The 18,224-nt window shown below is 46.9% G+C and overlaps 1 protein-coding gene across 1 annotated transcript; it reads left to right on the forward strand.

Annotated features, from left to right (window-relative positions):
- Positions 1-453: 453 nt before the first annotated feature.
- On the forward strand, positions 454-18,196 carry LOC144169871 (pancreas transcription factor 1 subunit alpha-like). The gene is made up of 3 exons (XM_077699270.1): positions 454-727; positions 9,134-9,650; positions 11,562-18,196. The coding sequence occupies exons 2-3, from the start codon at positions 9,227-9,229 to the stop codon at positions 11,717-11,719; spliced, it is 582 nt and encodes a 193-aa protein (XP_077555396.1). The 5' UTR covers positions 454-727; positions 9,134-9,226; the 3' UTR covers positions 11,720-18,196.
- The last annotated feature ends 28 nt before the right edge of the window (positions 18,197-18,224 follow it).

An 18,224-nucleotide genomic window follows, 5' to 3' on the forward strand; every position in this document is an offset into this window, starting at 1 on the left:
TCTGTACACCTGAGAGGGGCGTACAGGCAATATTATCGACTGGGCGGCACGCGCCCACCGTAAAGTAGGTAGCTGTATACGGCCGCGACTGAGGGTTACGGCGGGAGAAACTACGACGACGACGACAGGTGCCAGTTCTCTCGAGAGATCGACCCATCTGCGGTCCCGCTCCGATATTTTCTCCTCCCCTCGCGTCCACTTCTAGGCACAGCGTCAGAGGCAAAACCTTAAGCAAGCGCGTGGAGCGGGGAAGGTTTGAGCTCGGAATGAAATGAAAGAACAAAACACGCAGAAACATTATACACCTTTCCCCGCCCAGTTTTTGGGGGATCGATAGTACAGTTTCGCGGCTGCCGCTGCTCATTGGACCGGGCACCCGTGACGTCACCTGCGGGGAGGGCGGAGCGTGCCCGCTCATCCGAAAACATGTCCGTATCCCGGTGCGGGCTGATCGATAATATGGAGCCGCTGGATTTCGCGAGCCACCGTCTGATTAGCCCCGTCATGGCGCGTGGCGAAGATCGCATTAAACGTCGCGGAATACAAAGCGAGAATTGTACTGGAGTGGCGGTCACGTTGTCGTCCGTGCGAAACTGACACCAAGAAGAAGCTGCATTGTGAGTGCTTCGAATTTGCTCTACGGGATTTCCGTCGGCATAGCTGCAACCTGGAGGAAGTGATGGCAAGAGAAGAGATGCCACCCAGCCGGACATTAAAGTAACACTTGGTAAGAAAGTAGACAGTTTTAAGTGTGCATGCCTTCAATCTTTCAAAGTGGTTTAGGGTAAGTCTTTGGCAGTCCTTTATTCACTAACCCATTTTATCTGGTGCACTGAACAGAATATGTGCCTCTATACCGTAACTCCTCGCCGCCATGTTTAAATTTAGCACTTGTTGTGTTCTTCCTACATAGACCTGACATTATTTTCGCTCCTACCTCGACAGAAATAGCTACCTAAATCGAGCCTGCGAGCAATATGTCGCATTCATCATCACCATAACACGTTTAATCGTCAGCCGCTTCTTGTGGGAATTCACCAGCGCGAGTTCTAAGATGGTGCTCCAACATACTTGATTTTTTCATAACCAACAACCTGGATGATGAACTATTTGCATAATAGCTATTTAATCGTAAGCGTTAACTTGACGCCGATTGTATAAGATTGCGCTTTCCCGAAACTTATCCAATAGCAACGAGCGCAGATAAATAGCTTCAAACGCAAATAATTGCGTTGTGAATTCAAACAAACCACATTTCCCTCCGTGTCTTCCTACTAGCGGTTTACTACAGGTAAGGACAGCATGTGGCTTCAGCTATTAAAGTCAATTCATCTACTCTTCATCAGCCAAGTACCTGTAAGAAGTACTGATTAAGGCGGCGATATATGAGGTTCAATGCGTCCCTTGCGAACACAATCTACACCTATAGATGTGCAGTTGTGGTACAACTATGATTCTTGTACCACAACTAAACATCTGTCATATAGTACAACTAGGGTTGTTGTGCCAGAAACATCGCAACCACAAAATGCCGCTTCATAGCTGAAACCGTGTCTCGCAGACTTATTCCCTGACACGACACGCACGAATTTATACATGCAAGGAGCGCAGCATGGACTTGCTGTTCAGTCATTCGCGTGTAAACTTGGGGAATCTGAGTTACACGAACACATTTCGCAGCATCAACAATTTATTGTTTTATTTTAGTTTGTGGTAATTACCGTCATTCGGTGCATTTTAAAACGATAATCTAAATGTAGGTGCACACTTCTGAATTGCACACTTCTGAAGGTGCACACTTCTATATTACCTTAGTAAAATCTGAATTGCTGGCACAATAACTTGCGAAGCAGCTGCGAAAGCAAAAGCTGGCGCCCAAGTTTTGTGTAACTATATATGTTTTGATGAAGTATGTACTGATTATGGATGTACTGCTCAGCCTTTTACGGGGAGAAATTATGCTAGGAAAGCGAAATAAATAAGGAAGGTGGTTTTAACTCGCCAAGAATAGTTTCAGCGCACTAAACATTTCTTGAAAAGTATAAGTGACATAAACAAAACCTGGCTGTTACATTCGAGGACGTATGCCTAGAGTTGATACCCAGCTTTTCTAATACGTTCCAGCGACTTACCAAAAAAACGGCACAGTATACATCGGAAAGCTACAAAAAGGCCTTGGAACTTGGAACAAAGGTCCTTGGAACACGGCTAGGGCACGCGCAGAGATGTATGCTGATAAAATCTTTGCCGCGACGAAGAAGAGCCTTAGTTTTTAGACGCGCATAAAAGGAAGCTTCTAGTAAGGTGGGCGGTGCGCTTTTTTAACAAGTCAGCAAGTTGTGTGTGTGTGTTGGGGGGGGGATGAGTGTGTGTGCGTTTGAGAGTGAGTGAAGATATATAATTTTTTGAGAGGCTTGGCCAGCCAGCCAGGAAGCCGCGTGGACACCTAAATCGGGGGCACAGAGACCGAACGCTGGGCTCGTTTTAACAGGCGCTCAAAAGAATAGCGCGCGCAGTGACATCCCACATGTCACGTGGGTGCTGTGTGCAGCGAAGCATTTGGAAAGACGCGGCCAGTAAGGCCGGTTCGCTACTCAAGATCTCATTGGCGCTGAAACTCACGCACGCACGCACGCATGCACACAGCGAAAAGACTCGTTGGCAGCACACACACATGGGAGGTTACCTGCAGAGCTCATTTTACAATATATAGTGAGTTTTACTGGCAACTTGCAAGGCCTTTTGTGCCCATGGTGCCGTATGGAAAAAAGCCCGACATGTGATAATATTTCGCGGAGCATGGTGCCCTTCATTAACAGCTGCGTCATTGCATACGGTACTACTCATAGCAAAGGTAAATATCCTTATGATTCACTTGTTTTTGTGCGATTTTCGTGGATTGGAATATTTTAATGACTGCCCAACGGGAAAGCAGCTGTGCTGAGCAATTTAGGTATAATGAAAGGAATTTCAAACACCTACACAAGAACCAATTATATCACAAATCTGTTAGAAAGGACCGCTCAAGAACTTAAGCGGGGCCTGGATATAGTTATTCAGTCTTTGCGGGAATGTTTCGCACGCAGATTCTCTTGTGAACGGGTGACTAAGACTTTCCTGTCGGTGCATGGCCCCCACTTTGTTTAATTAGATGAGGGCATGAAAGCAAAAGGGAAAGGGATAAACAAAATGCATGGCCAGAATCTTCCGCAAGGGCAGGGTACAACGTGTTCTGTGACAACTCGGAGGCACACGTCGGTACAAGAAACTTGGAGCATGGCGAAGCACAGCAGCGCTGTTCCTGCACCTTGGGGGGTGAACCGCGCCCCCGGTACAAACCGCAGTATGACCGCAGTAAAGACGCGGTCAATTACGCAACGCCAGCGGTGAATTATGGTCCTCATGGACATGGTGATGATTATAGGGCGGATTTTTAGGGAAGCGCGTTTTAGGCGCAAAAACAGGCAGGGAAAACAACATTTTAGATCTCTAACGTAGTAAATACACAAATTTTTGCATACATGCCAATAATTTCAGACAATGACGTGCGCGACTTGTATTTACGACAGAAAAAGTAAAAATGTTATTGTTTTTGACAGCCCGAAGGCGCCAACAATTGACCATAGCCGTTCAATTGTCCCTTAAAATTGCTGCACTAATGGCGATCCATTGACTTAATTCAACAACGGCACTGCTCGCATACATGTTCAACGTACACTGTTGCTTGCTCAAGCGACGCATATATTGAAACAGGCATGAAGAATAATTGAAAGCTAGGTACACTGATTAAAAAAAGCGCTACCTTATGTCTACATGACGGAATTTAATTGCGACACGACAAATCCATTCACACAAAATTTACGCCAGAGACACGGCGAGTTCTCAAGAAATTAACATGCTCTACATGAGGACTGTTAGGTACAACTCTGACAATCTTCCATACATATGAAGAGCATTTTTCAAAAGGTGCTTAGCAGCCGAACAGATTTTTGATTGCAAAGCTCGTTTTTTGGAGCGCGTCAGCAGCGTGAATTTTAAGGCGTAAGGAGACGCCGCTGCACAATGATGCTTCACCGTTTGCTCTTCAGTATAGGAATGATCTGCTAACAGAGGCATGTTCGATGCTTAACCGTTGTGTTGAAAATAGATTTGGATTTGAGTAGGCTTCTAGAAACGAGGATGTGACTGCACACGTCTACAGAAACCTGTTTGGACAGCACGTGGAATGAAGCCTAAGGTTCAGTGGGAAAATTGTGGAAACAATATCAAACTACCACCATCTCTTTTCACGTTTGGATTCAAAATTGTACCTCTTGTCATTGAGGGTGAACGTCCCATTCCGCTACCTCTATCGGTCGTTTTCCGAAAGCTGGTTGCACTAGAGGACCAGGTTGAATTTTATGGAGTTACGAACCATCAATGCTGCCGAGTTACACGAATAACAATCTCAAACTGCCCTCAAAAGCTAAACTTGAGGCTGAATAGTGTCCATATAGGCGCCGATTTTGCCGATTTATAGGCATTTAGGCCCTAAATGCCTAAAAATTCATATTCGCATATTTTGGCGTTTGTTGAACACCGAAATAGGCATATATCGGCACTGTAAAAACACCATAAAATTCCTTCTTAACCTCTAATTCATGGTCATTTATCAAAATGGCGTGATAGGAGCGCAAGGAACAAAATAGGCATTAGCCTAGAATCCGGTCTCTGGTGATGACGCTACCCTAGCAATTGAACGAGCGAGCATACAGATATATCTTGGGAAGCTCTGCAACAGCTACTTCAATCAATACCATACATGGCGATACCTCGCAGCTTTTAATTGGCATTGGAGAACGTGATGCCTGTCACCTGCGTGGCACATGTGTATCTAACTGCCGTAGTGTGCGGCTGAGTTATAAATTCTGGTCAGACGAAAGGCACCGTAGAAAAGTAAAAACTGGCTGCCGATTACGATACTTCCTAAGGCTATATTTTGGCGCAGCTTCAATGCGCTGAGGCAGCACTCAATCGTGGATTCACTCGACGGCATTGTTGATGAGCCGATGCGTCGGCGGCGCGAAGTGCGTCTCGGGAAGGGACCGCGAACTGCGTCTTAAGCAAACGCACATCATAGTCACGCGCACGCCCGCCCTCACGTTTTCGCCAAGTGTCGCGCCGTCGAGCGCCTCGTGCGGGCACAGCATACTGACCCCACCCTTCCCCCACCGCACACTTTCGGAGAGCGCTGGCTCGCGCCGCAACGGTGAGCCGCCCTCTCCTCCCAATTTCGCGCCACTCTCCTCCTTTGCTTTCTTTCATGATTCGCTTTTTCTTTCCTCGCCGGTCCTGCCAACCTTCACTCGGTTACGTCGACAACGCGGCTCAGCCCAGAGACGGCCGCCAAAGGGCTGCGCCCTAATAACTCAGTTGGCCAGGTAGCAGATTGTTTAATGCAGCGCCTAAAAAGACAGGGTTCAAAGGTGACATGGCGGAAGCCGACTGTGAACTGGTTGTTCTTTTATTTGAAATTTGCAATACATGCATCAAGCGACGCCAAAGTAATATAGGAGGTGGAGGAGATAGCCTTTATTACAACAGGAAGACGCTAGGCCAAGTGGGGGAAGCGGGAGTAGAGGGTGGGATATTCGTAGCTTGGGACATCTTGAAAATAAACCGTTCAAGTTGAAGCTGGTTGGCTCCTTACGAAGGCGAAGAGGCCACGTGGGGTGAGGAGAGCAGGCTCACCGCTCTAAGCTGCTCGCGCTAGACCGCTTTCTAGAGAATAGTGCGCAATTAAAGTCAGCGTGGGGGGTTCCAGCGTTCGAGGGTCGGTGTACGAGGAGGAGGCATTTAGAGGAGGGTTGAAATTTCTGTAACGCGTAAATTTCGGACAGTGCCAAATTAGGTGCTGGAGATTGGCGGGTGTGCGGGAGGCGCTGAAGGGACATCGAGGTGGCAGGGATGGGGTGTACCATTTACGGAACGTCTCTTGGGTTAAGCTAGCACTGGCAAAATATTTGTTGATAAAAATTTCGGCTGATCTTGGGAGCAGTGGTAGAGCAGATAAAAAGCTGCTTGGAGTGAGGGTCTTGAGGCGGTCTTTTTTTTTTCTTTTTTGTACCGTAGAATCTGTATGGCTGGCGGTAATGACTCAGGAGGCGGAGGAGCCAAGTCGGGTAGCAGCGGAGGACTGGAGATTGTACTAAGACAACTAAATCATCTAAAACGTTTAGAGTCACAGGTTGTACCAGAATAGCGTTAGCGAGCCTGTGTAACCCCAGCGCCCTGAAGTGAATGACTGAATGTATAACACGCCTTACATTTTATTTTTCCTGATCATGACACAAGACACATATGATGAAAAAAGACGATAAATTCCATGCTGCTGGCAATACTGGTCCCGTCATTGGTAGATGAGGAATGTCTAAGCAATTTATCTCGATTACTTTTACAATACAATAAAAAAGGAAGAATAGATAACAACGAATAACCAGACGGTGCTACTTCCGCTCGAGCGTTACCATTCGCTAACGGTAGTCTCCATGGTAGCAGAGCCCTTGAAGGACTCTGGTAGCAGAGTCCTACAATGCCTTTGAAGGGCTCTGATGGCAGTTTGTACGGCATCGGTCGCGCAATAACAGATTTTACAACAATTAAATACCTTGCTGATTGCAAACTAACTTTTTCTGTGTAACGTCATGAGGAAAGCGGGTAGTATAGAACGGTAAATCAGGAACCAATCTTTGCCGTACAATGCTTGCGGTGTAGCTCTCGCGTTTTTAAGATGTTTAGGAGGATTTCACGCTATAAAAACACCAGCCATTAAATTACCCAGTCTTAGTCTGAAAAATTGCTTTTAAGGGACTTAAGTGGCATAAGAATAAAAAATATGTTTGGCACACTCAGAAAGCTGCATTGAGCCGAAACAATGAGGATAGTTTCAACGCAAATTTCCAACGAATATGTTAGATATTTAAAAAAAAAAAAACTACGTCAGATATTAAAGAGACCCCGCAAACCTTTCTTCAACTTTTTCTGAAATCTTAAATTCTTGCAGAACGTAGTCACCAAGCACACCCAGCACTTACATTAAGGGGGTCGCAAAGTACCTCAGCCACCCGCCGCGGTGGCTCAGTGGCTAAGGCGTTGCGCTGCTGAACACAAGGTCGCGGGTTCGATTCCCGGCCGCGGCGGCCGCTTTTCTGATGGAGGCGAAAAGCAAAAACGCCCGTGTGTACGAGATTTCGGCGCACGTTAAAGATTCCCAGGTGGTCAAAATTAATCCGGAGCCCTCCACTACGGCACGCCTCATCGCCTGCGTTGAGTCGGCGTGTTAAACCCTACAATCAATCAATCAAACAAAGTACCTCAGCAAAATATTACTGCTCTCTGCCCATCAGACAACTTGTAAACTTGCTCAAAAGATTTTTCGTTCTTTTCCGGTCTTGACGTATTTCGGAGGTTCGAATTGCGTCACTAAGGCTATGTAGCGGCTGTTAGCCTGTTTTCTTTCTGTTACAGCAATGAACGCTTTTCGATAGAAACCTTAAATATAAAGCCCCAAAAACAAAGCAGTAACGGAAGGCGTATCTGGTGCGACGAGCAAATCGCGCAGTGCCGCTCCGTGCTGGCGATAACTGCAGCTTTCGCAGTAAATCCAGACGCGAAGGAAAGAGTGAAAGCGCTTATTGGAAGTGTTGCAGGGTCCCTCTAAAAGCATTGGCGGCTCACCAACGACTTTCTCTCCAGGTCTTTATAACGTCACGAAGACTGGCCTGTGTGATTGGGGGCTGCCGACCAGTGCCGACAAAGAAACGTGGCTGTGCATGTAGTGAAGCTTCTAATTGTTATACAGTATCACTTGTGGGATCGTATCGTATCCCACGGGCCGTTATCCCACTAATTGTATTCCTTTTTTTTTCACACCACTGCTGACGTTGTGTGGTGCCGCACTTGAAATATCTTCAATGTTTTTTTCTTGCGGTTTGAAACGTACGTCTGGGCTGAAATTGAGAGAGTTACCCAAGACTAGTTCTTTAAAAGTTAATAAAGCTGTATTTTGTCTCCATGGTCCCTTTACCAGCAATAATAAAAGATAAATGCTGTGCAATTTCACTGCGATTAGCATTCTTAGGGTTAATCGACCGACAGACAGAGAATAAATTTAATGGTGACGACGATGTTAGCCGAGTCGTTGCGCTTGGCTTGCTACGCCAGATAAGAAAAAAAAGAAGAATAAAATTGTTTTTTTTTTCTTGGTCTGTGTGTATACATTTTGGTTGATCAGTATCTGTGCAACGCTTTTCTGCCGTTGGTATTTTTTTTTTACCGTGGTAGAGTGTCTTTCGAAGCGATAATGATGAGAGGAGTGGCTGGGTGATGTGACGGCCTAGATGAAGAGGATGGGCTGTTGACCTTCGAGCTGTCCAGGTTGGAGTGTGTATGCACTGGTTGTGAAAGAAACTCGAGGGAAGTGGAGGGTGGATGAAGGAGATTCAGTTTGTCACCACGAATCTGTCACGCACGCAGAAGAAAGATAATCACATCACGTCGATAGTCCTCAGAGATTGGTTGCGCCGTGTAAAATATTCTATACCGCATAATACCGCATATAGTATCATATTTACAGAATTAAAGCAATTGCATAAATCTAAAGCAACAGCTGTAGCCGCAGGTCATATCATCTTGGAGTTACCATCCATGATAAAGCAGTGGCGACACCCCGCCACTTTCCGGCGATGTCTTCACGACGTCACAGAATCTTGGTTGTGCGATTAGCGGCGCCAACCAAATCCAGAGCCAAGAAACATGACCAAGCGATTGCAGTGAGTTTCGTTCGATAGCATCACTTGGGTGATAACTTGCAAATAAGACACTAATAATTATGGTTTTATTACTATCCCATATTACGTAACTCCAGTCCATATTACGTCACAGTAGCGCAAAATTTAAAAACTGTAACATTCACTTGCGTATTTTGGGGGGTTAAAGAGCGCCTTTCATGGGTGCAATGGAGAGCTCTGAGTGAGTTACCAGAGGCTAATTGTTTGAAACTTGATAAAGCTGTATTTTTCCTTCATGGCCCCTTTAAAAGAAAACGAAGAAATTTTTTTTCCAATGCACCTCTTTGTTCATGTTTGCTTTGCAGGGCGTTTACAAGAGACAATCAAAAAGCCGATACAGAAGAAAAAGGTGAGACGAAACCGAATCGATGGGACTACTCGTGTGACCGAGGGACCCGATGGACCAGTTCGACCTGAGCCGGGGCTTCCTCCAGCACCTGGAGAGCCTGGGCGGGGCGCGGCTCCTGCAGAGCTCTCCGGACCAGGAGAACGACGAGTGCTGCCGGCCCCGGCGCTCTCGCAAGCGGGGCGGCAACCACCGGTGCAGCGGCGGCCAGCAGGCTGCCCATCAGCGGCAGGCGGCAAATATGCGCGAGCGCCGTCGCATGCAGTCCATCAACGACGCATTCGACGGACTCCGGGCGCACATTCCGACGCTGCCGTACGAGAAGCGCCTCTCCAAGGTGGACACGCTGCGCCTCGCCATCGGCTACATCGGCTTCCTCACCGAGCTCGTGGACTCGGGCCGCCACCCGGCGGACTCGCTCCAGCAGCAGATACAGGAGCAGCAGGCCAAGAAGGTCATCGTGCAGTGCAACAAAGGTACGTCACATGACTGATAACAGGGCGAGCAACCCGAAGTAAAGAGAGATATAGAGAGACGGGAAGCAAACTTTATTGCTGAAACAACCTCAGCCCGAGCCATAACGCCGCAGCCTCTACATTGAGAGACGGCCGGTATGCAGTTCTCCAAAAGGTTGTAACGAGTTCGATGGCAGTGGGCTGCTAGATGTTCTTGGGTCGTCTTGAGGTTTAATACCAGAGCGCGGTCCAACCAGTCCTTCCAGGAAAGAATGCGGGAGCTAAGAAAGATGGTTAAGTTCGGTGCCAGGCCCTTGCAGTATATATACTGTACCCATATATCCATATGTGGATACTGTACTGCAGGGTAAGCAGCAAAGGTAGGTTTGGGGCAGGCGGGACACGATAAAAAGGAACTACATTGTGGCCACTCGCCTCGCTGTGCAATGGGATATTGTAGCTAGCCTTATTTTATGAAGTCCTAGTCCACAGAGCGGTTACCAAGAGTACTGATAAAGCACTGGTGACAACGGACGTATTTCCTGGGGACCGGTACACCGGGAAGTCGAATATAAAGTCGGAGTGCGCGAAATGTACATCGCGGGTGCAGATGCACGGTGTGTAGGTTTGAAGTTGTGTGACAATAGATGATAGCGACTCTCACGCCAATGCGCGCTCGAAATTTTCCCCTTTGCGCGTCAGCGATTAGACGTTACAGTCTTGGAATCGTCTTAGTGCAGCAGCCACGATTATACAACGAGTGCGTCAGAAACCGCTGCTTCTACTTCTTCTATCAAAGCTCTTATACGCGCCAATTTCTGCTTGAGCGGTGCTGCAGCACAGCGAGCGGTATATGCACAGAGAAGGAGGAAAGGATTCGATCTCAAAACAGAGCAAATAACGAACGCCGATGATAGAGAGAGAGAGAGAGAGAGAGAGAGAGAGAGAGAGAGAGAGAGAGAGAGAGAGAGAGAGAGAGAGAGAGAGAGAGAGAGAGAGATTATAATGTTGAAGGTACGGCGGAATCCTCAGGAAGAATCAACAGGAGGAGAACATGGGGAGTAAAAGTGAAGGGGAGAGCAGATTGCCGCCCATGACGTGCCCCATAGCGGTGACCGGTGAACAGATGGCGCCCAAGCCGCGCGCCGTCTAAGGCCCCTCGGGGCCTTAGCGCCGTCATCCCGCCTAAGACTTTTTGGTCACGTATGCGGTGAGTGCTTCCGCTGGTCACAGCGCTGAATGAACGGATTTCTATTTGCGGCGACTGCTGCGATACGCGCCCGCGCACCGTTCCGATCAGTCAGACAGAGGCGCCACAGTTCGCTCAGTTTCCACTGTAACGCATAACACAATGTTCGCGGCAGCCACGCTACCACACTGGTCGCTGCGTTTTATAATCATCCACAAAAACAGTGGTAGGTAACGTACGTATACATGCATGTCTTTGAAATTATTTGCTTCAGTACACTGACAAATCAAAAACAATACGCATTCGAGAATATCGCAATCCTTGGTGCCTTATCCCCCCTCTGAAATACAAGGCGTCTCGTCCCATGGTAAAAAATATGTAATGATTCATTGAAGTCACCTGAGCTCATATACGCCCTCCAAGTTTTGGCTCACAACCAAGCTACGAGAACTTACCTTCTTTCGTATGTACTCTCTGGCGCATAAATTAGATCCGCGGCTGTACGTACTGGATACGAACATACAATTTCTTTAGCATTATCTATTACCATTCAATCTGCAGGCGTTCTGGTGGAAGCTACTATGAAAACGAGGAGAGTTGTCCAATCGTACGAAAACCCGACAACAAGAACGGCTGGCTTTCAATAAGCAGCAGGCGAATTCTGACGGCAGATTTCGCAGCATTCTTTGCTAGCTCTTTGTCGACGCATGACGCTGCAGATTGTTTTCTCTGTTTTCCACCAGGAGCCCTCAACGGCTCGTACCTTCCCCTGGCCGGTCACTCGCTTTCGTGGTCTTCAGACAAGCAGGGCCCCACGGGCAACGTCATGGTCGCCAAGGTCTGGACGCCCGAGGATCCCCGCAAGGTGCAGCAGAGGAACAGGGACGACAACGAGCCGTGATCATCTCGCTGCTGGGTCCACATGTTCCTCGCTACTGCACCGCTGTGCATGTTTACCTCGTGGTGTGGTGCCTGACGCGGTGCTTAAAACAGAGAGGGAGAGAAAATGACATTTATTTAGCATGGAGTGGAAGTAGGTGAGTGTGATGAGCCTCCTTCGTCCAGGAAAGCGCGAGTACGCGCGGCTTCCATTGATTTATTATGAAGTTCTGACGCATCGACGCTACACAGGCGATGAGGCGCGCCGTACTGGAGGGCTCCGGATTAATTTTGACAACCCGAGGAACTTTAACCATGGCTTTAATAACCAGGGCTTGTTGCTCCATTGACTTGTTCATTGCGGTGTAGTTCCAAATAAAATAATTTATTTAGAGACACTAGGGTAACCACAGTGACATATAGTAAACCTTCTGATACTTTTCCGGAGTTGATACAATTCGATACCATTGCGTGACTGGAAGGATATGTATTATTTCTGATCAGCAAAGTTTAAACCTTGTGCTATCATGCTCGTTCTTCAGCCGTGGAGAGAGAGACAAAACATGCTTATTCAAAGCACTTAGCATAAACATCAACCGCTCCCCCGTGAGCAGGAGCTGATCCGAGAGGCAGGGGCTGAACAGCCATGTCCCACACTGCTCCTGAGGGTTAGGGTGCGGGGAAGGGGTGGCCTTGTAGAATACCATGTTATTGGCGGTAGCATTATTTTTTAAAAATTGAATCCCCCCTACACACATTATTTATTACTTTTAATTTTGTACTTAAGAAGCTTACATAGCCACTCGTTCAAAAGCCGACGGAACCGATTTATTTTATTCTCGGAAAATCAGTCACTAAGTCCGAAGTTCCCATTTAGATGGTCTCATCCTTTACTCCACGCGCAGCACGTTCTTACGACCACAATGCCTTTCCTTTTCACTCACTTAGTTTGCAAAGAGTAGTCGAATTTGTGTTCTGTAGAACAGTGTCTTGTCGTGTATCTCGAGATGATGGTAGTGAGGTCTAGTCACCGAAGCGACTCTGCCGTGCTCAAGGAACAAACTCGTTGAATTACAAATTTCCACAACTTTGATGAACGTAGTGACGTTTCATAGCATTTAGTCAATACGTTAAAGACGTGCACATGTACGGCGGCACAGCGCCAACTGTAATCATGGCTGAGTTCTGTTCTCAGTTGTGGTTGGCGTTCTGTGAAGAAGGTACACGCATCGGAAGTCAATCTCGGCCCAGCACCGCAGAGAGGCAAAATCGGAAAGCTCATTACAAAAAATTCAAATAAAAACAAAAATTGAGGAAAAAAATAAATTATGACACAATTCGGGATAGTCAGTTCTCCTTGAACACAAAGCCGTTTTATACCTGTGCTACACGGCCGTTTCAAAGGCCCTCCGAAGGCCGTTGAACCAATTGTCTATCGAGTGTCTCATTGTAAATGCACCGGGCACACTTGCAGGCGAGCGTTCAATTGTCAGTTGAAAGTCGCCATGTAGCACAGGCATAAGGCTCCCTTTGACCTGCGCACTGTCAGACTCCATTCAATTCTTCTTTGCCGGCCGCTTCAGCGTAGGTCCCGTCATTCATGTCGGCAGTTTAAAAAGCAGTCTAAGTACGTTGACCAACATGGCTTTTATCATTGGCGTCGGCTTGCTGCACCATCGGAGACGTTGGTGGACCACAGATGATTCATTGCGCGATGAACCTTGCTTTCTATCACACCGATTAGTGACAGTTGACAAGTGGCGATAATTTAGTATCCTAAAGGTTGTCTGCCAAGCCGCTTGAACGTTCCTTACGACTACAAATGCCTCAAAAAAATTTCTCCCTTTCTACCCTAAATAATTAAGCAGGGAAGCGAAAATTGGCACTAGATGAATGATGCTAGAACTGTTGCTGGTGGGTGCGGAACTGATTCATCTAGAGGTTCAAGGAAAGCCTACTGCCATATGAAGATACAACTGCAGAAATTCGGCTTACTCTTGTCTGGGGTCATCGTGCACGAAATCGCATTCGAAAGCCAATGACAGGGCGAAATGAAATTGTGGCCCTCTAGCTACAATTTGCATTGAAACCAAACTAAATCGGGGCTACATTGCCGCACCACAATGAATTTGCTGCCGTGTGAGGAAACCCAGAAGATGTAGCTTGTTGGTGCGCACCGAAACAGCAAACCTGCACGGCACTCCATCGCTTTAGAGTTCCTCTCTTCAGTATGCTGTAGTGTGCACCAGTGTTGCAGAATGGGCATCCCCATTCCATTCCAATTTCATTCCGCGGAATTACAAGTTGCCTAAATTCCATTCCTTTCAATTCCTCGGAATGCCGGAACATCGCCCATTCCCACTCCGGGAATTGCCGGGCAGTTCAATTCCATTCCTCTAATTCCTCAACGTTTTATCGGGTGATTATCAAGTTACTAATGAACCCACCATTAAGCTGCTGTTATTACACGCGTTAAGAACTGCTAAAATACGGAAAACACGTAACCAAGGTCGAGGGATACTGGCTTTGTGGCATATCTCGTTCGGTGCAATAACCCTACTAATTCCCACAGGTGCAGTTCTCCAGGAAGTTATTATAGTGTTTGCATGGTCAGCACGTCTTTACGAGTTGTGATGCTTTATTATCGTTTAACTGTGAACGTATTAATGCTAACGTGACGACATGCTCTATTTTTGTGCTGACAAAAGTATGGTTGAAGAAGACATTATATTGTCGTGAGCATGGTTAGAACTATAATTTTTTAACGAGGAACAGAACCTCCGGATCTGGTGGTATCAGTTGGAAGAATTACCCCTCGAGCACCTTGTCCTGCCTTTGCACCAAATACGGTTCACGGGCCGCACAGGTCGTCAGCACTCACGCATGTCAAGCGCGCCTTGAAAGCACGGATAGGTTCAGAACTTCCTGTGTTTGCGTGTGCGCAGGTATGCAATGTCGCCCTTGCCGAAAAGCTTAGTTACGTGTGTCAGGTATCATCCACTACGCACGAGCGAAAGTTCAGGCTGTGCTTAGAGTATGCGCGACCTTGTATGGGTGTCTCAATGAGAACCAATGTGCAGGGAGAATTCTTTTTTCTCTGGTTAGTGTATACTGGGATAGTGCATTGGTTCGTATAGTAATCTGCGTCTTGTTTTTTTTTCTTTACAAATTGGTAGATTGTTCACACTTTAGCACCACGCAACCTTTGGCTCTAGCTAACTGAAGAAGGACTTAGAGAATGCGTTGCGGCCTTGGACACGGCAAAACTGAGTCCAAGGCCTGCGTAACTAATTGTATAACTGAGGCCTGTATAACTAATTTGAGGAGTTGCATGCAGTGGAGTAGCAATGAAGGTTCCCCCAAGTGTCCTCTGGTCTGGGCGATCAACCGAAAGAGAAGATTTAAAGAAAAATGATAACGATATTAATAGAAGGACACGTTCGGCAGCCGGTCTGTCTAGTGTTGTGGAAATCTTTACGCCAGAAAAAAGTGCGTAGGTGTCCTCGTTGATATATTGTAGGGTTTAACGCGCCGACGCAACGCAGGCAATGAGGCGTACCGTAGTGGAGGGCTCCGGATTAATTTTGACCACCTGAGGCCGAAATCTCGTACACACGGGCGTTTTTGCTTTTCGCCTCCATCAGGAAAGCGGCCGCCGCGGCCGGCAATCGAACCGCCACCTCGTGCTCAGCAGCGCTATTAGGTCTCCTCGTGAATTTTATATGCTGCAATAAAGGTCTCAAGCTGCCTTGAAAGGTCTAAAGAAGTTTATTTTGGTTTCATTCATCAAAATTACATAACAAAATGGTGGGAGCCAAATGGGCGCTTCGCCGTTCAGTTCTGAAAGCACGAAGTGTAAATGACGGCTGCTTCAATGACCAGTTCTAAAAACAACAAAAAAAACTGAACTAATACAGTTGCCTTGTGCCTGTGTGTTGCGCTTGACAAACGAGCTGCTTAAAAGAGGTGTTTGAGAACCGGTTTCGCTTCGCTGTCTGTCACTAAAAGAGATGCCGTGGAAAACACGCGTTCCACGTCAGCTGACGTCACATTTACAACGGAAACTGCCCTTGCGAGTCAGGAAAACAAGGGAAAGTGGCTAGCGTTCGCTTTCCGTTAGGTCGGAATCGTTTAAGAACAAAGCTTGCAGCGTGCAGCTTGCAGGCGCAGGCGTGACCACAGTTCCCATCACATGGGCTCTGCTGTTTCGGGTGGATTCTCGAACCAATATTTTAGGCCTTCGTAGACGCTGCTTCGGGCAAAGGCGTCCGAGTGTCTAGACAGGAGGGCCAGTATTGCAGAACGTCCTGGGAGAGGAGGGGGAGCGCGAAGGGTGATGGAAGCGTAAGCTGATACGCGAAATTTCGCAGTGGACACAAGCACCGCGCCAGCGTCCCGATGACGGCGAGGTGGGATGCGATCACCGACGGTTCCGGACGTAAAAAACAAACGTGAAGCGTGGGGAGACAGCTCGCAGCCGGGGTGAAGGTGCCGCCAATGTAAAAAAATCACAAGGCGAAGTTGGTGGGAGAGATAGGGGGGGGGGGGGATGCCACCGCGGTAGTTCCAACGACGGATACCAACTGCTTATACCCGCGTTTATTAGGAGGAAAATCGCGACGAACTTCGTAGCAGCGCTGTATTTAAGGACATAATTGTAGTAGAATCGCTGCTTATAAATATACCGTGCTTGTAATCAGCCAATCGATTTTAACAGTATTGAGTTATTGTTAAATTCAAGGCTGCGGCTTACTAATGTTTGAACTTGGGCTGGTGGGATCTTTTGCGTATTTTTGCATATTTTGACAAAAAACAGCGCGTAGACGGAAAAGTGCGCTTTATTTTTTGGAAAAATACATGTAATTCCATTCCCATTCCATTCCGGGCAAAAGGCGCTTAATTCCATTCCCATTCCATTCCTTCAAGTATTGTCGCCATTCCATTCTCATTCCATTCCGGGGTCGCGAAAATGTGGAATGATTCGGGATTCATTCCACTTCCGGACTGGTAACTCCGCAACACTGGTGTGCACTTGTATAGCTGGAGAACAAGAGCCTAGATTTTTTAAATTTCCGAGGGATTTCAAGGATTGAATAGGCTTGCTGTCATCTTTGCTGTCATCTAGTTCGAGTACATGGGAACTTATCTAGTGACCATCACCCAATCTTGCAGTGAAAGTAAAGGCAGTGTGAACTCATGTTCACAAGCGAGTTCAGAAAATGAGTCCACCCCTGTCTGCTCTCTTACTGCAGTCAAGAATGTGCAATCTATGCACATTTTACTGACGTAATTTACCAGTAACTTAGACACCTGTATTTAGTAGATGATTACAAGAAAAACTGCCCTGTGTCGCCTGGTGATATATTTTCAAATGTCCGGATTACAGACCTAATTTAACCGTTCCTTAGACACCTGTATTTAGGAGATGATTACGACAAGGAAAGCTGCCCTGTGTCGCCTGGTGATATATTTTCCAATGTCCGGATTGACTTTTCGTCATAAAGATAGCATACTGGTGAATCCCTGTTCGCCATGTAATTAGTATTCCATTTTATACATAAGGCTCAGAATGACGTTCAGGATGAAAGTTTTGATTCCTTAAAATCATCAGCTGCTCTCCCGTGGCGCGAAGTAGTGGACGTTCACAAATTCAAGACGTCAAGTAAATGCAAGTCATAGCATTTTTTTATGCTTCAAATAAACTTGCCAGATGTCAGATTAGTAAGTCGCAGCCAGCCTCTACTAGTAGTAGTTCCAAGCAGTTTTGCATGACCCTACACCGGGGACACACGTCCATTCTTAAATTAAGAAGATTTACTGATGACGGACTGCGATTTACTGCTGGTTTACTGATGACGGACAGCGAGTAAAGCCAATATGGCTTTAACAAGTGCTCGATTGTTACAAGTTTTCACAGAAATAAAGTTAGTAAAGCCTAGTATGGAGTATGTGCATGCAATGTTCAGCCTCGTTCGCGATGATTAGGTGCGAGCCAAACTAACTGCTACCGTTTCACCGAAGCTGTTTTGCGGGCAATTATTACCAGGGATTCACTTTGTCGGTAGGTTATAGGAACTTCGGAGAGCAAGCTGTAATTGGTTGAGTACTGCCTTACGGAGAAAGCACCTTGTTCAATTATTCGATTCTCAGTGCGAACTTGCGTATTGATTCACCAGCCCCTTTCCTATAGACGCCGAAGTGGTTGCTTCTACAGTGCAATCAAAAATGTCAAGCTGGACTTGAAGGTACTGCCTGCAGTCTCGTTCCTCTCAAACACCCGATACAAAACGGCATTCCATGCTGAATGACTCGACCGCATCACGTATGATCATGATCAAGTGTTGAAGGTATAGGCTGAGGGTATACACTCTGAATGTGTCTACATCCCACCATCAAGCCAACTCGTCATAGTCAATCAATTAGTCAGTAGTTGAGAAGGCTGCCGGCGTTTATTGCACAGCACTCAGTACAGGCTTCCACTGAGAAACTGTAAAATATTTCCGTAGGTTTTATTTCGGCGTTCCAGT

Source organism: Haemaphysalis longicornis, unplaced genomic scaffold (assembly GCF_048455015.1).
Source record: "Haemaphysalis longicornis isolate Haplotype H1 unplaced genomic scaffold, Haemaphysalis longicornis Haplotype H1 scaffold_2, whole genome shotgun sequence".
Classification (NCBI taxonomy): domain Eukaryota; kingdom Metazoa; phylum Arthropoda; class Arachnida; order Ixodida; family Ixodidae; genus Haemaphysalis; species Haemaphysalis longicornis.